General features: G+C 39.6%; 1 protein-coding gene across 3 annotated transcripts in view; it reads left to right on the forward strand.

The window, feature by feature from the left end:
- The window catches only part of FZD6 (frizzled class receptor 6), a 38,520-nt gene extending 14,947 nt beyond the window's left edge, over positions 1–23,573 (forward strand). For all 3 annotated transcript variants that reach the window (XM_086335334.1, XM_086335335.1, XM_086335336.1), the window contains 5 exons: positions 12,258–12,454; positions 15,255–16,272; positions 19,017–19,165; positions 20,581–21,015; positions 22,042–23,573. In XM_086335334.1, the coding sequence (XP_086191460.1) occupies positions 12,258–12,454; positions 15,255–16,272; positions 19,017–19,165; positions 20,581–21,015; positions 22,042–22,210 (1,968 nt within the window). In that variant the 3' untranslated portion in view covers positions 22,211–23,573. The remainder of the gene's footprint in view (positions 1–12,257; positions 12,455–15,254; positions 16,273–19,016; positions 19,166–20,580; positions 21,016–22,041) is intronic.
- Positions 23,574–24,150: the final 577 nt, after the last annotated feature.

The following is a 24,150-nucleotide window of genomic DNA, read 5'->3' on the forward strand; positions in this document are numbered from 1 at the left end:
TAACTGACAAGGAGAAATGTTCATCGTAGTACCAACAGTTGCTTTGAAATGTATGTCTACCTCTGCTATTCACGTCTTTGTCAGCTTCTTCATAAACTTTTTGAGACACAAAGTGTCCTCAGAGGCCATCCTGGAGTTCGTCACATTTATTTTCCTGATGAATGTTCTGAGACTCAAAGACAGAAAGTTTCCTGCCAGAGGTGACACCAATAGTTAATGGCAGAGCTGGGACCATAACTACAGCGCTGGCGTTATTTCCAGCAAAGAATTAGATAAAATCCTGCCGTGCTAAATACTAGTTAAATAACATGATGATATCCTGAGTACAAGGTTAAGGACACAGGAAATGTCACAGTGAGTCATGTTAGTAGTCTTTCTGCCTCAGTCAAGGTTTGGTTTCTGATAATGAAACCCAGGACATTTTATGGAAGAACATAGATGATTTCTATCAAGAATTTTATTTAAAAGATGAGGGAAATATCCTTCTGTTTTTATAACCATTTGGGATGAGTTCATTAACGGGCTGACTACCCATTATTTAAAGTGCTATTATGTGTTATAAAATTACCTGTTCCAGAATTACCAGCTTCAGGAGGTGCATGTATCATCCAGAATATGATAAACATAGTTTAAGGTTTTATTGTCTTTGAGTAATGTGTCCTGTGAACCTTGGTTTTGTTTTATGTTAGACGACTCAGCCCTCTTTTGATATCCTTCTTCGCCTCCACTCACATTGGCATTCCTGCCTGTGTTGTGCTTTGGGGAAGAGTAGTTTTCAGGGAGAGCTGGGTGGCAGCTTAGCATCAGGGTTGCAGAGGACAAATCTGGAGTCGTATGGACCCAGGTTCCTGTCCTGGTTGCCGCTTACTACTTACTGACTCTATAAAAGGTGCTCTTGGAGTGTCTGTGTCCCCGTCTATGAGGTGGAAATAAGAATGTCCCTTCACAGACTTGCTGTGAAAAGACCTGGTATATGAAAAAGCACAGTTTACGGTAGGTGCTGGTTTATGGTAGGTGCAAAGCTCTCATTTACTATCAGTAACATTAGCTCGGGGATAAGGCCCTTAAAGTCTAATTCAGACTGGTTGTGGGGATTGCAATAACGATTTCCATAAGAATTGGATTCCATGTTTTCACTTGTAGTCTGAGGGTTTGGATTAGGTTGGTACTTTTCAGACGTGGTCTCTGGAGGTTCTCTGAGGTTACTGGAGGGAAAGGGGAATAGTGAGAGGTGTCTCAGAGGGAGGGCTTCCTGTTCAGCCAGTACAGCTGTGCTTTTATTTACTGAATGTTTTACGCCTCTTTGTACCTCTTACTTAAAGAAACTATTCCTTGGCAGAATGCACACATACATACACACGTTTTAAAAACAAAGTCCCTCCCAAGTCTAAAATTCTAAACAGCTATTAGCTTGTAACGGAGCGTGAACATTAGTAGTCCACACTGGATCAGACCTGAAGACATGCTTTGTTTGTCCTGTACATTATTTTACATGTTCACATTAAGTTTTCTTTTTATTTGGAGACTTCTCATACAAATCCAGATTCTGTTTTCTTATGAAAACTTGAAATACTGGAGAGTTCTGTGTTCCCACTCCCTGATAACAGTCTACTAGAAGTGAGTAGCAGCTGCTACCCAACTACTCCTACCCTTTTGAATTTATCTGCCTGGCCACTAAAGGTGTCTTGAGTTGTCAACATCTGATTTATCCCTGTGGACTGCATAAACAACGTTATTGGATTAACCAGTGTTGACACTATAGAAGGATTAGACAGAGAATGTGACTTGCCGTATTTGCCCCATAAGAAAATTGTTTTAATGTAGCAAAAGGTACCAGAGAAGGCAATGGCACCCCACTCCAGTATTCTTGCCTGGAAAATCCCATGGATGGAGGAGCCTGGTAGGCTGCAGTCCATGGGGTCGTGAAGAGTCGGACACGACTGAGCAACTTCACTTTCACTTTTCACTTGCATGCATTGGAGAAGGAAATGGCAACCCACTCCAGTGTTCTTGCCTGGAGAATCCCAGGGACGGGGGAGCCTGGTGGGCTGCCATCTATGGGGTCGCACAGAGTCAGACATGACTGAAGCGACTTAGCAGCAGCAGCAGCAAAAGGTACATGTGTTAGTTTCATTTTGTCCACCCAGGACAATAATAGTTCTAAAGTGCTGACCCTCAATTTATTTATAGCTATTGGGTTAGAAGACTTAAACACAGTGTGTTTTAATTCTTTCCATCATAAGATTCAATTTCCAGAGACTCAGAATTTGTAGGAACTAGGCTGTCTTGCAGAGAAAGCAATGGCAACCCACTCCAGTGTTCTTGCCTTGAGAATCCCAGGGGTTGGGAAGCCTGATGGGCTGCCATCTATGGGGTCGCACAGAGTCGGACACGACTGAAGCGACTTAGCAGCAGCAGCAGCAGGCTCTCTTGGGACAGCAAACAAAGAGGTAAATGCTACAAGTTGCTCACGCCTCCCCTGTTCCACCTCAGTCCCAGAGGAGGATACCCACACAGGCTGGGCATTCTCCCCCTCGGGACAGAGAAAATGGAAAAAGTACTCTACTGTTTGCTCTCCAGCTAGCTCCTGTTAGTGGTTTAGGCTTCAGGATCATTCAAATAAGGGAGATGCAGTGTATCTCCCTTATTTCCCTCATAGCTCAGTTGGTAAATAATCTGCCTGCAATGCAGAAGACCCCAGTTTGATTCCTGGGTTGGGAAGATCTGCTGGAGAAGGGATAGGCTACCCACTCCAGTATTCTTGGGCTTCCCTTTTGGCTCAGCTGGTAAAGAATCCGCCTGCAATGCGGGAGACCTCGGTTCGATCCCTGGGTTGGGAAAATCCCCTGGAGAAGAGAAAGGCTACCCACTCCAGTATTCTGGCCTGGAGAATTCCATGAACTATACTGTCCATGGGGTTGCAAAGGGTCTTACACAACTGAGCAACTTTGACTTTCAGTGTATAATCATGGCAGCCCTCTCTTTGCTCAGTCACTTGCCCCATCAGGGCAAGATGAACTCTGTACTGGTCCAAAGTCCTCCACAGCTCTTGTCCTCTAATAGTTGGGCATGCCTTTAAACCAGACTTGTTCACTGCAGTGTACTCCTTGGAAGGAAAGTTATGACCAACCTAGATAGCATATTCAAAAGCAGAGACATTACTTTGCCAACAAAGGTCCGTCTAGTCAAGGCTATGGTTTTTCCAGTGGTCACGTATGGATGTGAGAGTTGGACTGTGAAGAAAGCTGAGCACTGAAGAATTGATGCTTTTGAACTGTGGTGTGGGAGAAGACTCTTGAGAGTCCCTTGGACTGCAAGGAGGTCTAACCAGTCCATCCTAAAGGACTAACCAGTCCATCCTAAAGGAGATCAATCCTGGGTGTTCATTGGAGGGACTGATGCTGAAGCTGAAACTCCAATACTTTGGCCACCTAATGCGAAGAGCTGACTCATTGGAAAATACCCTGATGCTGGGAGGGATTGGGGGCAGGAGGAGAAGGGGACGACAGAGGATGAGATGGCTGGAGTTATCACTGACTCAGTGCACATGGGTTTGGGTGGACTCCGGGAGTTGGTGATGGACAGAGAGGCCTGGCGTGCTGCAGTTCATGAGGTTGCAAAGAGTAGGACATGACTGAGCGAATGAACTGAACTGAACTGAATCACATCTCATATTTACTTAACTAATTTTTTTGTCTACTTGGTCTTTCATTTACTAAGAATTATGCATTGAAATTTCCCATTGTGATCATGGAATTATCCACTTCTCCTTGTAGATTTGTTGCTTTGCATCTTATATATTTTGTGCCATTTTATTAGGTTAATGCAGTGCTCAGCAGTGTATTTTAAAGTTTATCTGTTGCAGTTTGTCTGGAATCTGAATGTTTTGTAGCCAGAGATGTCTAATTGGTCACAGTGCTGAAAGTAGAAGTCTTCATTCTCCTTTTTATTTTTCAGAGATGTCTCAGTGTTCATAGTTCAATGTTCATAGTTCACTGATGAGACCCTTTCCCTATTTTTTGTGTAGCTATAGATTTTCTATAGATTTTCTTTTTTATCTTTAAACATTTTCTCACATTTCAGTGGCATTTGGAAAGAAAGAATATATTCTATAAGATCAGTGCATTCCCCCTTGATTCAGATTTTTCATCTTACTCTACATGTTCTCTTTGGATAATTTCATTCAATAGTTTTAGTTACCATTTTTATAACGATGACTTGCAAATCTGTAACCTTAACCTAATCTCTTACCTGAAGAGCTCCTTTTATTTAACTTCCTGTTAGTAGATATAGACATTCACATGTCCCATGGGCAGTTCTTACTGTCCATCAACAGGAGTATGGGTAAGCAAATTTTGATATAGCCATACAATAGAGTGTTTGTGTTAGTCTCTCAGTCGTGTCCAATTCTTTGCAATCCTTTGAACTGTAGCCTGCCAGGCTCCTCTGTCCATGGAACTTTCCAGACAAGAATAGTGGAATGAGTTGCCATTCCCTTTTCCAGGAGAACTTTCAGACTCAGGGATCAAACTCAGTTCTCCTGCATTGCAGGGATTCTTTACCATCAGGAAGCCCAGTACAGTAGAGAACTACTCGGCAGTTGTAAAGAATGAAGTGTTGATGTACAGAACAACATGGATGAACCTCAAAATGATGCTAAGTGAGAGAAGCCAGACAAAAAAGAATACATACTGTATGATTCCCTCTATGTAAAATTCTAGAAAAATACCACTATATAGCAATAGAATATAGATTAGTGATTGCCAGGGAAGGTTATGGGTGGGAGAGAGGGTGTTGATGAGAGAGGGGATAGGAGGGAGGGATTACCAATAGGCAAGAGGAAACTTGTGGTAGTGATGGATAATTGGTACCTTGATTATGGCAATGATTTTAAAACCTATCAAGGAATGCACTTTATGCATGTTCAGTTTATCATACATCAGTTATACCTGAATAAAGCTGGGAAAAAACTCTCAGAATTAAGGACTTTTAACAGGAAAACAACAACCCTTGCCCACTATTCTCTATCACCACCCAATCCTCCTCCCTCATGGCAGGTACTTTGAGCTCTTTTGGGTATTCCCCTGCTACGTAGGCCATATTCTACCTAATATGCTTAGTTTGTTATTTATTGATGAATGAGTTTACAACTTCAGGCAGTATCTGTTCAGTCTTTCCTCCATTATGGTAGTTGATAATTTATTTATCTTATTCTACCACTTTTATGTCTCTCACCCTAATACAGTATGTTGCACTGCTGAATCAAGCAGCATACTTTGATTACATTTACTTCTGTAATTCCTCTGCCACCACCCCCGCCCCGCAGTTAATGCAGCATTTGCATCTTTCCCCATTTGCTTTGTTTCCTGTGTACCTGTGGCTGATTTTTTTCAGATGTTCCAGCAGGCCTGTTAGACATATAGCAGTAATTATCCCAGATGCTCAGAATATCATATAATCTGTCAGTTCCAGTCCCCCACTTCCAGCCCCTTGGAGATCTTCCTCCTTTGCTGTCTGCCTGTCCTCTTATCAGTACACTCTGGCTGCTTGATTTAGATTCTCAGCTGTTGTTCTGTGGCTTCCTCTTGCCATTCTTAGTGTTGGGTCAACTAATTCCCGAGTCCCATGTCATTTTCCTTCCTGATTTACTCATATACTCCTTCAGTTGGTTTTAGGAATACTATATCCTCTAGTTGCTTCCTTAAAAGGCATACTTGAAAGTTAAAAATTTGCTTCCTCACAGGGCCCAAAAGGTCATTATTTTACTGTCACCTAAATGTTTGGTTGGGTGTAGAATTCTAGATTGAAAGTAATGCTCCTTCAGAATTTTATGAATTATTTCGGCATTGTCTTCTGACATCTGATATTATCAAATATTCAGAATATTTGATATTTTGGAAATATTTATGATCTTTTCTTCATTTTGGTGGTTTGAAATTTTTTGACATGCCTTGTCATTGTTCATTCATTGCTCTGGATAGTTATCATTTATTCAGTAAATATTTATAGATAAATCACTCTGCTGCTGCTGCTAAGTCACTTCAGTCGTGTCCGACTCTGTGTGACCCCCATAGACGGCAGCCCACCAGGCTCCCACGTCCCTGGGATTCTCCAGGCAAGAACACTGGAGTGGGTTGCCATTTCCTTCTCCAGTGCATGCAAGTGAAAAGTGAAAGTGAAGTCGCTCAGTCGTGTCTGACACTTTGCAGCCCTATGGATTGCAGCCCACCAGGCTCCTCCATACATGGGATTTCCCAGGCAAGAGTACTGGAGTGGGTTGTCATTGTTCTACACTCACCAAATGGTTCTAGGCACTGTGGATACAGCAGTAAAAAAACAGACGAAATCCCTTCCCTTTGTGAAATTTATCTTCTGACAGTGAAGGAAGAAATAAACTAGAGAATATATCAGTTCAGTTGCTCAGTCATGTCCAACTCTTTCCAGTGCCATGGACTGCAGTATGCTAGGCCTCCCTGTCCATCACCAGCTCTTGGAGCTTGCTCAGACTCATGTCCATCGAGTTGGTAATGCCATCCAACCATCTCATCTTCTGTCGTCCCCTTCTCCTCCTGCCTTCAATCTTTCCCAGCATCGGAATCTTTTCCAATGAGTTGGCTCTTCGCATCAGGTGGCCAAAGTATTGGCGTTTCAGCTTTAGCATCAGTCCTTCCAATGAATATTCAGGACTGATTTCCTTTAGGATTGACTGGTTTCATCTCCTTGCAGTCCAAGGGACTCTCAAGAGTCTTCTCCAGCACCACAGTTCAAAAGCATCAATTCTTTGGCTCTCAGCCTTCTTTATAGTCCAACCCTCACGTCCATACATGACTACTGGAAAAGCCATAGCTTTGACTAGACAGACCTTTGTCAGCAAAATAATGTCTCTGCTTTTTAATACGCTGTCTAAGTTGGTCATAGCTTTTCTTCCAGGGAGCAAGTGTCTTTTAATTTCATGGCTGCAGTCACCATCTGCAGTGATTTTGGAGCCCAAAAATAAACTAGAGAATATATAAAACTGGTAATATAATGAGATGTCTAATAATGATAAGGACTATAAAGAAATATAAAACATAGTAACGAACCAGAGAAAGACAGTATAATTTTTATGTAGGGCTGGCAGGCTATGCCTCTCTGAGGTAACAGTTGAGCCAAGACACAAGCTGTGTGACTACCTGGAGGAGAAGTGTTCCAGATGAAGGGAAAAGCAAATGCAGGATCCTGACATATACATGGGATGCCAAGAGGCAGAGAGCCAGTCTGGTGGCAGTGGAGTAAGAGAAAGAGTTAGAAAATGAGACTGGAGACATAGCCAAAGGTCAGGGAACTTAAGGCCTTATAGGACTTAATAAGGACTTTGAAATTTTTTTCCTTTGGGGTCTTTTGGACAAGGATAAATTTGCATTTTAAAGAATCAGAGAAATCGACTGTAAGATTAGCAAGAGTGGTAAGTAGTGAGACCTGTTGTTTGGTTGCTCAACTCTTTTGCAACCCCATGGATTAGCACGCCAGGCTCCTCTGTCCCTCATATTTACCAGGCAAGAATACTGGAGTGGGTAGCCATTCCCTTCCTTCTCCGGGGATCTTCATGATGCAGTGATCGAACCCTTCTCTCCGAGACTCCTTCTTTAGAAGCTGGTTCTTTACTACTGAGCCACCAGGGAAGTCCAGTGAGATCTGTTAGGACTATTTCAGTAGTCTAGGTGAAATATATACTGGCTTAGATGTAGTAACTTAATAACAGGGAGTCCATATAGTCAAAGCTATGGTTTTTACAGTAGTAATGTAAGAGTTGGACCATAAAGAAGGCTGAGCGCCGAAGAATTGATGCCTTCAAACTGTGATGCTGGAGAAGGCTCCTGAGAGTCCCTTGGACTGCAAGGAGATGAAACCAGTCAATCCTAAAGGAAATCAGTCCTAAATATTCTTTGGAAGGACTAATGCTGAAAGAATTGATGCTTTTGAACTGTGGTGTTGGAGAAGACTCTTGAGAGTCCCTTGGACTGCAAGGAGATCCAATCAGTCCATTCTGAAGGAGATCAGCCCTGGGATTTCTTTGGAGGGAATGATGCTGAAGCTGAGACTCCAGTACTTTGGCCACCTCATGCGAAGAGTTGACTCATTGGAAAAGACTCTGATGCTGGGAGGGATTGGGGGCAGGAGGAGAAGGGGACGACAGAGGATGAGATGGTTGGATGGCATCACCGACTCGATGGACGTGAGTGTGAGTGAACTCCGGGAGTTGGTGATGGAGAGGGAGGCCTGGTGTGCTGCGATTCTTGGGGTCGCAAAGAGTTGGACACGACTGAGTGACTCAACTGAACTGAACTGAACTGAATGCTGAAACCGAAACTCCAATACTTTGGCCACCTGATGCAAAGAGCCGACTCATTGGAAGAGACCCTGATGCTGGGAAAGATTGAAGGCAGAAGGAGAAGGGGACAGAAGAGGATGAGATGGTTGGATGGCATCACTGATTCAATGGACATGAGTTTGAGCAAGCTCCGGGAGATGGTGAAGGACAGGGAGGCCTAGCATGCTGCAGTCCATGGGGGTTGCAAATAGTCAGACACGACTGAGCGATTAAACAACAGTAACAACAAATGGTCACATGTGAGATATATTTTGAAGGGAGAGCCAATGGATTTGCTGATGGATTGGCTATGGAGTGAGAAAAGGAGAGGACTAGAGGATGAATCTTTATTATTTTTTTTAAATATAAATTTATTTATTTTAATTGGAGGATGAATCTTTAGATTCTTGGCCTGAGTAACTTGGCGAATGGTGGCACCAGCTCACTGAGATGGGGAGACTAAGGCAGTGTTTGGCGGATAGGGCTCAGTGGGTTTGAGTTGTGTTTTCAACGTGTTAGGTTTGAGATGCATGTTGACATCCAAGTGGAGCTGTCCACAAGGCAAATGGTCATTCAAGTCTAGGATTCACAGGCAAGATAGAGGCCAGAAATTGTGAATCCTTCATGGAGAGATGGTGTTTAATACCGTGATTCTGGATTTGTTTCTCCTGAGGAGTTGAGTATACAGAGAGTAGACAGAGGTCTGAGGAGTGAGCCCTGGAGTACTTCAATATTTCCAGTTGGGAAATGGAAGAAATCAGAAGAGGAATGGAAGAAATCAGAAGAATGAGATCCATAGAAATTCAGGAAAATTCGTATTCTAGAAGTCAGTTGAAAAAAGTATCTCAGGAGGAGGGCAGGATCTACTGTGTCAAATGTTAAGAGTTGAGTAGAATGAGGACTCAGAATTGACCATTGGATTTGACAATTTGAAGCTTATTGGTAACTCTGACAAGCAGTTTCACTGAAGTATGCAGACAAAACCAGATTGGAGAGTGGGCTCGAAAGGAAATGGAAAAGCAGAATTGAAGAAAGTGGGTAAAGGTAACTATTTTCAGGTTTTTTTTTTTTTAATAAAGAGGAAGAAAAAAAGAAATGATACCTGAGTTGGAGTGGGTATATGGAGTCAAGGAAAGATTTTTTTTTTTAATGGTTAGAGATAATAGAGTAAGTTTGTATGATGGAATCACTGTAACAGAGGGGGGAAATTATTGCAAGAATAGGAGACCATTACCAGAGGAAAGTCCTTGATTAGAAAAGTGGGAAGGGATCCAGTGTACAAGTGCAAGACTTGGTTATGAGTTCAAGCCATTCAACCATTGAAATAGTAGAAGAAAGGGAATATAGATAAAGTAGGTTAGTAGAAATTATCTTCTGATTATTTCTGACTTTTCAGTGAACTAGGAATAAAGTCATCACCTGAGAAGAGAATGTAAAAGAGTTTGTTGACTGACATTTTAGCCCAGACATGTTTTAGTGGCAGGATTGCAATGTGCTGCCAACATTTCCAATGTGGAAACTGGCATCCTTCCGTTCTGAAAAATATTCTTAATTTCTTTATTTGATTGTCACTCCCACTCCCATCTTCCTTGTTTATTTCTGTAAGTCCTTTAGTCAGGAGTTGAACGCGTGGACTGGTACTCCTATGGCCTGTCTCTTCTTTCAGCTTTATCTTCTAGTGCTTCTGTAGAGTTTTTAATTTCAGCTATCTTGTTTTTTAATTTTTCTTACCATCTTATTCTTTTTAATGGAAGCAATAGCTTCTCATTTAACTTATTGAGGCTTTTGTTTGTTTTGTGATTTGTTTTCTTCTATTCCCTGGATAATCTCTGTTTCCTCCACATTTCATTTTATCCGCTCGCTTATTTTAGTTTCTGTCTTTTGTGGTGTTTTCTTCAGATGCCTGATGATGCTTGGCTGCCCGATATGTTTGTGTGGGGCACTGAAAAGCTCTGTGTGAGTGAATGGGCCTTGTTACTGGTGGGCAACTAGCTTTTTCATTGTCAGTGTGTAGAAGTCTTTTCTCCAAAGCGTTTGGGTTTTTCCCAAACTTTGGGGATGGTAGGTATCTGCCCGTTTGCCGGCCTTTGGGAAACAGAGCAGAAGAAGGCGAGGGCTTCCCGTTTCCACAGGCAGCCTATTCCTCAGTCCCTCCCTTCACTGTGGATCGTGCTTTTGCCCTGCTCTGTGCCTGATACCCAAGTGCCGAACGTTCCATCCAAGTTCCATCTCTTCTGGAAACAACCTTGGTAGAAAGCAGTGGTCATCTGGCTGCCTGGGTAGGGGCGGGGGGTGACATAATGAGGAACTAATATGTAAACGTTCCTCCAGTTGTAGCCTTTTATGCTACTCTGTGCTTCAAAGAACTGAGACTCTCAGATTCTTTAGGGCAAACGAATCAGCTCATTCTCATGTGAATCCCTCCACTCCAGCTTTGTCCCATTAAGTCACTTACCACTCCTCTAGTAGCTTTCTGTCGCTCAACGTTTGGGGCTTTCTTTTTTGTTGTTTTGTTTCATGTTTGTTCTTTGGAGAACTCTGATATGCTAAAGTAGTTTCTCTTGTTCGCTTACTAATGGATCTGTCCTGTTAATAAGGAAGCAGGGAGGGGGGAAAGGAGATAAACATGTGTGCTCAGTCTACCATGTTTTTCCAGAACCTATCCACACTCCCTAAAGGGTAATAGTCACAACAACTAACATTTCTTGAGTACCTTATGCCAGACTCTGTTCTAAGCGCCTTACATTTATTAACTTTGTATTCATAACAGTCTTGTGTGTGTGTGTGTTAGTCACTCAGTCATGCCCGCCTCTTTGCCATCCCACAGACTGTAGCCCACCAGGTTCCTTTGTCTGTGGAATTCTCCAGGCAAGAATACTGGAGTAGGTTGCCATTCCCTTTTCCAGGGGATCTTCCCAACCCAGGAATTAAACCCAGGTCTTCTGCATTGCAGGCAGATGCTTTACCATCTGAGCCACTAGGTTGAATATTGAGTACGTAACTATATGCTCGACACTGTTCTAAGCACTTTACATTTATTAACCTTGTATTCATAACAATCTTGTGAGACAAGTACTATTATTATTGCCATTTTACAGATTAAGAAACTAAGGCACAGTGAATTTAAGTTACCTGCCAGAGTTATAAAACTAGTAAATGTGGAACTAGCATTCAAACACAGCTGTCAGACTGTAGACATCTCTTGCTTAAAATTCTCCTAGTATCCCACTCCTTCTTTTATAATCCAAGCAATTTAGCATGTCATCTGTGCTCTCTGTGATCAGGTCAAGGAACCTCTTCTTCAGTCTCATCTCTGTCTACTACATCCTTGACTTCAAGTATTTGACCTTGTATTCTAGTAATACTGAACTTCTTTCCCTGAATCCACCATATTCTTATGATCCTCATGCCATTTTTCATGCTGTTCCCTCCGCCCCAAACATTGCTTTATTCTCCAGTATGCTCAGTATAGTGATAGGATATTTTAAGATATACTTGCATGCATGCCCAGTCATGTCTGACTCTCTGCAGCCCCATGGACTATCACCCACCAGGCTCCTCTGTGCATGCAATTTTCCATTCACGACTACTGGAGTGGGTTGCCATTTCCTCCTCCAGGGAGCATATACTTATAAATTGAATATTTGTATAATTTATTTCATCTACCAATCAACTCATACTTTTGATTTAACCCTAATGTCTGCTTCAAAAATGCATAATTGTATAAATTAATATTCCACTGTGTATGAAGGGTTCTTATGTCCAATTAAACACTTATCTCCTCAGATTTGATTGTATTGAGAGTGAGATTTAAAATTCTTTTGGAGTCTAAGTGAAAAAGTATATGCTAAAAAATTCATTTGTTGTATTAAAATGTTTTCTAACCTCTTATTATTTTTTTTAATAGATTTTTCTTCCTCTTGCAAATCTGGAATGTTCACCAAATGTTGAAACTTTCCTTTGCAAAGCTTTTGTACCAACCTGCACTGAGCAAATTCATGTGGTTCCACCCTGTCGGAAATTTTGTGAGAAAGTGTATTCTGATTGCAAGAAATTAATGGACACTTTTGGGATCCGATGGCCTGAGGAACTTGAATGTGATAGGTAAATTATGTTTTCAGCTGAAAGCTACTAATGGTATTTTCATATTGGTATTAATTTTCAAGAATGTTAGTGACAAGCTTTCATTATTTGTCAACAACTGTTTATTGCACACTTAATATATGTTGCTGCTGCTGCTGCTAAGTCGCTCCAGTCGTGTCCGACTCTGTGCGACCCCATGGACGGCAGCCCACCAGGCTCCCCTGTCCCTGGGATTCTCCAGGCAAGAACACTGGAGTGGGTTGCCATTTCCTTCTCCAATGCATGAAAGTGAAAAGTGAAAGTGAAGTCGCTCAGGGACTGTCTGACTCCCAGGGACCTCATGGACTGCAGCCCACCAGGCTCCTCCACCCATGGGATTTTCCAGGCAAGAGTACTGGAATGAGTTGCCATTGTAATATATGTTAGGCACTTGTATATCAGCACTGTACACCATGGTGAGCAAAACCAGACTTGGTTCTTGTTTTTAGAGAACTTACAGTGGGGTGGGAGGAATAGAGAGTAATCAAATAAGCATAAAATTAAATGCACAATTACGCCTGTGCTAATACAGTGAGTGAGGGTGCAAAGTTCTTTGAGAATGAATGAAGATGCCTTTGCTCTAAACCGGGGGGAACTGGCATTACTATCAACTCATGGACCTTTCTGCTTATGTCTTGATTAATTACTTTCATCTGCTAATCTTTAGACATTGGACGCTTGTAATTTGAAATATTCTACTCACATAATGAGACCTCATATAATCTGGGAACGATGGTGACAGATCTCTTTTTGTTTCTTTATCCATAGACTAAAGAATCTCTAGAGCCTTTGTGGAACTCATCCACTTCTGCTAGATGTATAATCATTTTCTAGAACAACTGATAATACATAGTAAAGTGAAGGTGTTCTTACTGTACATTTTAGGAAATCCCCTTATATGGAAACTTTTCCCCAAACAAGGAATCATATGCAAGAATACTTATTGTAGCATTACTCATGATTTTTTTAAATGAGAAAAAGTCTGGGGGCTTCCCTGGTGGTCCACTAGTTAAGAATTTGCCTTGCACTGCAAGGAACACTGGTCTGGGAAGATACTACATGGCATAGAGCGGCTAAGTCCATGCACCACAATTACTGACTCCACACCCTAGAGCCCATGAGCCGCAACTACTGAAGCCCATGTGCCCAGAGCCTATGCTCCGCAGCAAGAGAAGCCACGCAATGAGAAGCCCCCACACCAACAAAGAGTAACCCTCACTCTCTGAAACTAGGAAAAGCCCTCTCGAGCAATGAAGAACCATCACAGCCAAAAAAATAAAAGGTTTTTTTAAATGAGAAAAAGTCTGAAAGTCCATTGTAAGAATAAATAAGTCGTGATGTACTTACATACTAGAATACTGCCATACAGTTATGAGTGTGGTTGACCTACATCTGTCAATATAGATAAATCTAAAAGTTATAAGTAAAAAAAAGTATGATGTATATAGCACCGTGTCAAAAAAGTTCAAAACCTGTAAAACAATACTGTGTAACATTATAGTTGGAAAAAGCATAGTAAGGGAGGAGAAATAAAAACTGAACTCATAGTAATGAATACTTTGGAAGAGAGAGAGAAAAGAGAATAGGAGAAGGGGTCCCAACGGTATCTGTAATAAAGTGAAACTGATATACTACCTTTTGAAAAAACTAGTAGATACATCCATGTTTTTATATGGGCATATATTTTATTATTTTCTAGTCTTTCTAAGGCATATTTAAAATGCATTCTCCTTTAAAATCTCCACTAATTTCTTTTTTTTTTAATTTTTAAACTTTTTGGCCATGTGGTATGTGGAATCTTAGTTCCCCAACCAGGGATCAAACCCATGCCTCCTGTGTTGGAAGCATGAATCTTAACCACTGGACCCACCAGGGAGGTCCTCCACTAATTTCTAAACCTTGTAGCTCCCCCAAAATAATTCTGGTGTGTAGAAACTCAGTGATAAAGTTCTGCACAAAACAGAAACATCATTTGTATCATTTTTGACTGCCCTGAACAGGGAGGCAAACAACCATACCGCAACGAAATGGTGACGTGAGTTCAGCTGGGCCCAGCCTTCCTCTTGGTGATCTCCTTGCCCTTCTTCATAAACTTAGAGATCACTTGAACTTGGTCTTCTCCATCTAGGGAATGTTCTCATTTCATTCATTTTAATTATCATCACCTTACTATGTGGCTGATCTACTTTGCTTATGGATATTAGAAAATAAAAATTCATTTCCCCAAGACTTATATTTCAAAATATTTCAAACAGATAAGCCAGCATCTTTTTGTCTAGAGACTACCAATCAAGATAAATTCTTTCTTAAACACTTAGCCTTGAAATCAGAATTTATTTAACAGTTATTAATTGATCGTTTTCCAATTAAGGGCATTTTCATGTTCACGTGCTTGATACTTAATATATATGTTAGTGTATTGGGGCCCCATTAACAACTACAAGTTTTTAGTCAATTTCAAAACTTCCTTCCCAACTGTAAACCTGTATCTGCTTAAGGTTGTATGTCTCCCCATCAGTTATGAATGCATAAGAAGGGACTTCCCTGGCAGCCCAGTGGTTAAGAGTCCATGCTGCCAGTAAAGGGGGTGTGGGTTCAATCCCTGGTCAGAGAACTAAGATTCCACATGCCATGTGGCTGGGCCAAAAGATTTTAAAATGATAATAATAGTAAAATAATTTTAAAATGAATGCATAAGGAATATTTTATAGTTGTGAAGTATAGCATTAAACTAGTAACTCAAAAATGTTGGCTTCTTTTATTTTTTGTTAAATCTTTACAGATTACAGTACTGTGATGAGTCTGTTCCTGCAACTTTTAACCCACACACAGAGCTTCTTGGTCCTCACAAGAAATCAGAACAAATCCGAAGAGACATTGGATTTTGGTGTCCAAGGCATCTTAAGACTTCTGGGGGACAAGGCTATAAGTTTCTGGGAATTGACCAATGTGCACCTCCATGCCCCAACATGTATTTTAAAAGCGATGAGCTAGAGTTTGCAAAAAGTTTTATTGGAATAGTTTCAATATTTTGCCTCTGTGCAACGCTTTTCACATTCCTTACTTTTTTAATTGATGTTAGAAGATTCAGATACCCAGAGCGGCCTATTATATATTACTCTGTCTGTTACAGCATTGTATCTCTTATGTACTTTATCGGATTCTTGCTAGGCAACAGCACAGCGTGCAATAAGGCAGATGAGAAACTGGAACTTGGTGACACAGTTGTTCTAGGCTCTCAAAATAAGGCTTGCACCATTCTGTTCATGTTTTTGTATTTTTTCACCATGGCTGGCACTGTGTGGTGGGTGATGCTCACCATTACTTGGTTCTTAGCTGCTGGCAGAAAATGGAGTTGTGAGGCCATTGAACAAAACGCAGTGTGGTTTCATGCTGTTGCGTGGGGAATACCAGGTTTTCTCACCATTATGCTTCTTGCCATGAGCAAAGTTGAAGGAGACAACATTAGCGGCGTCTGCTTTGTCGGCCTCTATGACCTGGATGCTTCGCGCTACTTCGTCCTCTTGCCACTCTGCCTCTGTGTGTTTGTGGGGCTGTCTCTTCTCTTAGCTGGCATTATTTCCTTAAATCACGTTCGACAAGTTATACAACACGATGGCCGGAACCAAGAGAAACTGAAGAAGTTTATGATTCGAATTGGAGTCTTCAGTGGCCTGTATCTCGTGCCATTAGTAACTCTTCTGGGATGCTACGTCTACGAGCAAGTAAACAGGATTACCTGGGAGATAACTTGGGTCTCTGACCACTGTCGTCAGTACCATATCCCATGTCCTTATCAGGTAAAAGCTATCATTTGTATTATTTCACTATTTAATTTTAACATGGCATTCCCTGGAAATATCTTTGAATTCATCATGAAGCTAAAATTAGATTTCAGGTGAGAAAATCCAATAGAGGGAAATGTTCCCTAGGCATCAGCTGAAACTGGGATGAGTGTCCTAAGAGTTGTTTCCTCAAGTTTTAGCTTCAGTTACACTGATAGTAAAGTGCCTCCTTTAGCTGATCTTTTAAAAATTAAGTTAGATTGCAAAGGCAGATGAATGATACTGAAGAATAGAGTCAGAAGAACAGGTTCTTCTCATATGGAGAAGAAGAGTAACTTTTGCTGAATTGGGAATAGCTTTTAATTCTTGCAACTTCCCTGGTGGCTCAGATGGTAAAGCATCTGCCTGCAATGCGGGAGACCCGGGTTCGATCCCTGGGTCGGGAAGATTCCTGAAGAAGGAAATGGCAACCCATTCCAGTATACTTGCCTGGAGAATCCCATGGACGGAGGAGCCTGGTAGGCTACAGTCCACGGGGGTCGAAAAGAGTCGGACACAACTGAGCTACTTTACTTCACTTTCACTTTAATTCTTTAGTTAGTTGAGAAAATCTTTGTGTTTATAATAACATGATATGTAATGTATCATTTTATATTTTACTCATATATACTTTTAAAAACAGAATTTTTGCCTAAACTATCCTGTCATTTCTTATGAAAAAAGCACAATTAAAACATGATTTATGTGTTTCTAATACTTCTGATTAAAGTTGTGATTTTAAGATTTAAAAGTATCTGAAAATAGAAAATCTCTTAGAGCATTTTAGTTGAGTTTTTAAAATAGAAGTTGTGTGCTTTGTTTTTAATAGATTTTATAAATTTTTCTTGAATATCTATATATGGTACTGACTCCTGTTACTTGTGAGTGCTATATCATCACAGTGTATCAGATCAAGCAATGTATGGACTGAATTATTTTACGTAGTAATTTATATTCTAGAAAGTTACTGCACTGTAACAGTGAGACCTATTTTACATACTGATACATGGGGATAATGGTTTCACCTGCCTTACAGCCTGTTCGTAGTCTGTTATCCATCATCTGTTTTTACTATATAATCAATAAGGAAGTACTCTTAAAGTGATCCTGCCATATTTTGTCCTAGATTGCTCATATTTTTGGCAAACTAGGGGGGAAAGCAACTGTTCAGTTCAGTTCAGTTCAGTCGCTCAGTCGTGTCCAGCTCTTTGTGACCCCATGAATGACAGCACGCCAGGCCTCCCTGTCCATCACCAACTCCCAGAGTTCACTCAGACTCATGTCCATTGAGTCGGTTATGCCATCCAGCCATCTCATCCTCTGTGGTCCCCTTCTCCTCCTGCCCCCAATCCCTCCCAGCATCAGAGTCTTTTCCAATGAGTCAACTCTTCGCATGAGGTGGCCAAAGTACTGGAGTTTCAGCTTTAGCATCATTCCTTCCAAAGAAATCCCAGGGCTAATCTCCTTCAGAATGGACTTGTTGAATCTCCTTGCAGTCCAAGGGACTCTCAAGAGTCTTCTCCAACACCACAGTTCAAAAGCATCAATTCTTCGGTGCTCAGCCTTCTTCACAGTCCAACTCTCACATCCATACATGACCACAGGAAAAACCATAGCCTTGACTAGACGAACCTTTGTTGACAAAGTAATGTCTCTGCTTTTGAATATGCTATCTAGGTTGGTCATAACTTTCCTTCCAAGGAGTAAGTGTCTTTTCATTTCATGGCTGCAGTCACCATCTGTAGTGATTTTGGAACCCAAAAAAATAAAGTCTGACACTGTTTCCACTGTTTCCCCATCTATTTCCCATGAAGTGATGGGACCAGATGCCATGATCTTTGTTTTCCGAATGCTGAGCTTTAAGCCAACTTTTTCACTCTCCACTTTCACTTTCATCAAGAGGCTTTTGAGTTCCTCTTCACTTTCTGCCATAAGGGTGGTGTCATCTGCATATCTGAGGTTATTGATGTTTCTCCCGGCAATCTTGATTCCAGTTTGTGCTTCTTCCAGTCCAGCGTTTCTCATGATAAATTATAGTTTATTCACACAATGAAGCAGCGTTTAAAAAGAATGAAGTGTTCTATTTACACTGATATAGAATGGTCTCCAAGAAATATTAGTAAGTGTAAAAAGAAAGATATAATGCATAATGTATAGTATTTTGATATTGTATAACATTCTAAAAATATTTGAAAGTTTATGCTTGAAAGAAAAGTATAATTTAATTTTTACAAAATTTCCACATTTTTTTCATTTTACTGATGCTTACTTTGTTCTCACCAACCTAGTTTTTATAACATAAACATCAATAGTGCATAAAGACTCTGAAATAGTATGCTCTTAAAAATGAGTTTAAATGTATTTTTTAATAGATCATAGTTAAGGAAAATAGGTAAATATTGAGAGGCACATATTTTGGGAATTATAAGAGGCTGCTATACTTACAGGAAAAAAAAATACCAGATATCAAGCCCAGATGTAAAGACATCCTTCCTAAATACATTTGATGTGTTATTCCCTTTCTATTTATATATTTTGATAAAAGTTCTTTGTTCAGAACTTCCATGAGGAATGTATTACACTTATATCACTATTGATTATGCCGTATCAAACATTTCATAAGACCAACTGATTTATACTTTTGTTCAAGTTTTGCATTAACTGTATAGATTTCTTTTTACTTTAAATTTATCACTGAAATTCTTCTTATTTTTTTGTAGGCAAATACAGAAACTCGACCAGAATTGGCTTTATTTATGATAAAATATCTGATGACATTAATTGTTGGCATCTCTGCTGTCTTCTGGGTTGGAAGCAAAAAGACATGCACAGAATGGGCTGGATTTTTTAAACGAAATCGCAAGAAAGAGTAAGCATCTATTGAATTATCTGACATTGTTTTAAAATAAATAGATCAAATACCAAGGAACTATTCAAATCATCACTGTACCAGAGTTTCATTATATTACCTGGTTTTTCAAAGTCTTTTGAAAGTCTTGAAGTTTTTTTTCATGGAGAGAGATGCTTTATTTTAGTATTTGTTACAGTAGTCTTTGACATATACTATTCTATTGAAATATAAATACAAAGTTTGTAAAATGTACATTTTCTTTTCATGGCTTATAATATATCCAGTATTATTACTGCTATCATTGAATTCATTGTTTTGGGTTCAGCATTGTAAATAATTTTATCCTTTTTAATCAGTGATAAAAGATGAAATGGGTCAAATATCAATATATATTAAGCAACATAGAATATGATTCAAACGTGGTATATGATCATTACCTTTAAATTTTATTACACATAGTACTGACTTAACATGTCACTTATTTGCCTTAAGATGGTAAAAATTTCAACTTATGGAATATTCTTTAACAACATAGTAGACTTACATTTATGAGTAAATAGTTAACTTTATTATTTATATATGTTATAAATTGTGTGCTATCAATGTAATACAAAGTTTTTTAACTGTTTCCAATTGGTTTGATTAGTGAACATTTTTGTGGTAAAAATTTTAGAACCTTTTTACAAATTAATTTTTGAAGTCTGAAGAATTCATTTAACGGGACTTTAATTTCTTTGAACTATTATTATATCTCTATTCCTGGTGGCTCAGACGCATTGCAGGTGGATAAAAACTCCACCTGCAATGCGGGAGACCTGGATTGGATCCCTGGGTCAGGAAGATCCCCTGGAGGAGGGCATGGCAAGCCACTCCAGTATTCTTGCCTGGAAAATTCCATGAACAGAGGAGCCTGGCAGGCTACAGTACATGGAGTCAGACACAACTGAGTGACTAAGCACATCCCATATTTATATGCCCACACTAACTTCAGAATAACTTGCTATAACTTGAATATTAGAAAGAAAGCAATTGTATTTAAACAAAGACCATTAATTCTATTCTACATTCTCTCTCTCTCTGGTTTACTTTCATATTTTATATCTTTGTTTATGATACACATACAGATAATCCCCTACTTTATGCCAGTTTGAGTTTTTTTGCCCTTATCTTTTGATTTTGCATATTTAATTTCCTTCTACTATTTATGCTGACAAAAGCCACTGACAGTGTATGCACAAAAGATTTCACTTCATGGCAATCTACTGATATCTCATAGTGTTTATAATCCTAGATTTTTATAAATAGTGTAAATCATATAGAATCTAACTTGAATGAATAAGGGTTTTTGGCACAAGATGTGTGATATGCTTTACGGTTTCTATTATAACACTTAACCTTTATCCAGTAAACTCTCTTCTTGAATTTTCTTCCAGTCCAATCAGTGAAAGTCGAAGAGTGTTACAGGAGTCATGTGAGTTTTTCTTAAAGCACAATTCTAAAGTTAAACACAAAAAGAAGCACTACAAGCCAAGTTCACATAAACTGAAGGTCATTTCCAAATCCATGGGAACCAGCACAGGAGCGACGGCAAATCATGGTACTTCTGCAGTAGCAATCACTAACCATGATTACTTAGGACAAGAAACTCTGACAGAAATACAAACTTCACCAGAAACATCAGTGAGAGAGGTGAGAGGGGATGGAGCGAGTACCCCCAAATTAAGAGAACGGGACTGTGAGGAGCCTGCCTCCTCAGCAGCACCCAGCTCCAAACTCTGCGGGGAGCAGATGGACAAGAAAGGCCACGGCCGGGCAGGCAAGGTGAATGACAAGAGCAGTGTGTCTGAAAGTGCGCGGAGTGAAGGAAGGTGAGCTTGGACTTGATTCTCTTAAATCATATGACTGTTTCAAATACTGCCTTACACATTTTTCATTAAAGCATAACATTTTCATTTCTAGCATATAGCTGGAAAGAATGCATTCTTTGAGATGACAGGTCTATACATTTTTAGTCCAAGTCAGTTTGGGATTAAGAAGTCTGGATTCTGCCTATAAATGCTCTTTTATAGTTTAATTCTTAGTATTGGGAAGAGCCTTTTACGTATATTGTTCAAATAGAAAAGTAATGTTCAGTTCTATGGTAATTGTTAAGAGTTGCTTACAAATTTAGGGAAATGTTTGATTCATGTAAAATACAGGCTATTAAGTTTCAATTAGCCCCACATTATAATACTGTCTAAAAGGTATTTGTCATTTTATATGAGTTTGATTATAAAATGTTTTTATTTTCTGAACGTGAAAGGATATTGACATTACCTTTAATGAATTTTTCCAAATGATCATAAGTGATCCAAACACAGGTAAGTACTGAATTAGCCAAAATATTGACAGCTGACTACTTTAAGGTCTCAAGGCTGTCTTACCTCATCCTCCCAAACTAGACCAAATGTACCTCCAACAGCTTTTGCATACTAGATTATGTATTATTAGATAAATGCCTTTATTGTCCCCTAGATTTGTAAACTCCTCAGAGGTGAAGCTGAGGTCATTCTCATCTTTGTGCTCCCAGCCTCTTACACGGGGTCTAATCCATGGGGGAGAATCAACAAAAGGTTTGCTAAACTAAGGGCAGGAATCCTGTCTTATTCCCCATAAGATACCATGCTTAGCCCGTACAGGGGTGATGCTTGATGACGTTTCTGAAGTTAGCAAAAATTGTTTTTGAAAATAAATTATTTGTACTTTGAGGTGTTAAGAGTTAATTATTTTCTGATAAAAGTGGTTACCAATTAGCAGTTAAAACTCATGGAAAGAGAAATAGCATTTGTAAGGACATCCAGCATCACGTCTGTGCTTTGGTGTGTATGTACATCAGCTTTTGTTGTTTTACCTAGGGTAACCCCGAAGAGTGATGTCCCCGAAAGTGGCCCAGTGCAGAGCAACAGCATGCAGGCGTCCAGTTCTCCAGAGCCAAGCAGCCTCAAAGGCTCAACATCACTGCTTGTTCACTCGGCTTCAGGAGCTGGAAAAGAGCAGGGCGCTGGCGGTCGTTCAGATACTTGAAAACCAGGTCATCGTGTTACTGAGAAGTGGATTCCTGCTACACTGGAGGTGACAGCACACTGTCTGACAAGAATCACTGTTACAGTCTTCTTTTGCACTTAAAGCTACATCGCCTCTTGTTACACTGAAACCAGTAGATTCTGAGGATATGATTCATTTCACACAGAGGTTAGTGGCAGCAATATACCCCCCCAAATGGGAATGTGCAGGTTAATAATATTTTTCAAGTTGTGTGGGGGGAGAGACTGTTAGAGGAATCTTCCTTTTCTATTTATGAAGATTCTTCTGTGTCAAAAGTGTTTTAAATTGTACTATGCTGTTTCACTTTTCTAGTATAAAGTCAAGATTTTTCTTTGCTGAAGTATTTAAAACTTATCTTTATATCATTTTTATATATTTGAAAATGAATTTTTATGTTTTGAACTTTTTTTAGAAATCCTGAAGTCTATTCAGATATTTTTATTATGTTATTCCAATAGCTGATTTTAGCACTATTTTGGTAGCTTTCACATTGAATTTCTAAGAAAATAAGTATCTTTTGTAGTATGAAAAGTAGTTGATACACTGAAATTCATTTATAATGGAAATTCAACTTTAAAAATCTATTTACCTTATCATCTTCAATGTGTGAATTTTATGAAGTCTAGTTGTTTTAGGAATTTCACAGATCTATTATGCAACTGAAATAAGGTGCTTACTGAGTGTCCAATGTTGATAATATTATGCTGCTGACTGATCCTTCTGATTTTTTAAAATGAAATGTTCTGAAGGATTAGTGGATGAATTGTTACTGTTTTATAAATTAAGCCAAGTGCAAGATGAATTGTTACTGTTTTATAAATTAAGCCAAGTGCAATTGATTTCCTTTTTTAATATATCATGACTACCCAAGATTGTGTTTGTATGACCATTTACAATTGCTTATACATTTAACTTTTGTTTTTTAAACATTTCGAATACTACAGACTTTGCATTTTTGCAGTGTCTTTCTCAGACATAATGTAGAATTCATCTGTGCAGCTAAATAAGATTTTGCTGAATATTCAAACATGTGCTAGCAGTATTAGTGCCAAATGGAAAAAGTATATATATAGTCCTGATAAACAGAATAAAATGTATTTCATGTAACATACTTTGGAATATTAAAGAATTTTCTTAATTTTGTTTTCAATGAATATCTTTCCCTGAATGAAACTTTCTTATACTTTTGGTTTTTTTCTCTTATTTAACATTCTGTTAAAGCATAAAAAGAAAATCATCATGTACTGTATGAAAAATGTAAATATTAACTTTTCCACATTTTTTAACTTTGTATACAAAAATTTTGTGATCTTTTCAGTAATAAAATGTTCTCTGTATTTGAGATTATAGAGTAATCTATGGTTATGCACAGTGTTCTGGCCCAAGAAGTGGTATAGTTTTTCAGACTGATGGCTCCATGACTAATAAGCCAGAATAGGCTCTTTTTTACCTGGAGAATCAAAAGGCAGTCAAGGCTTGTGTTATTTCTTCTTTGTCACAGTTTCTTCTCAAAGTATATTTCCTGTTCAGTCACTGAGTCACATCCCACTCTTTGCAACCCCATGGACTGCAGCATGCCAGGCCTCCCTGGTCTCCACCATCTCCTGGAGTTTGCTCAAGTTCACGTCTATTGAGTTGGTGATGTATAGTGTAATTATCGGAGAAGGCAATGGCAACCCACTCCAGTACTCTTCCCTGGAAAATCCCATGGACGGAGGAGCCTGGTAGGCTGCAGTCCATGGGGTCGCGAAGAGTCGGACACGACTGAGTGACTTCCCTTTCACTTATCACTTTCATGCATTGGAGAAGGAAATGGCAACCTGCTCCAGTGTTCTTGCCTGGAGAATCCCAGGGACAGGGGAGCCTGGTGGGCTGCCGTCTATGGGGTCACACAGAGTTGGACACGACTGAAGCGACTT

This window comes from Bos grunniens, chromosome 14 (genome assembly GCF_055505025.1).
Source record: "Bos grunniens cultivar Pamir isolate PY7600 chromosome 14, Bosgru_T2T1.0, whole genome shotgun sequence".
Taxonomy (NCBI): domain Eukaryota; kingdom Metazoa; phylum Chordata; class Mammalia; order Artiodactyla; family Bovidae; genus Bos; species Bos grunniens.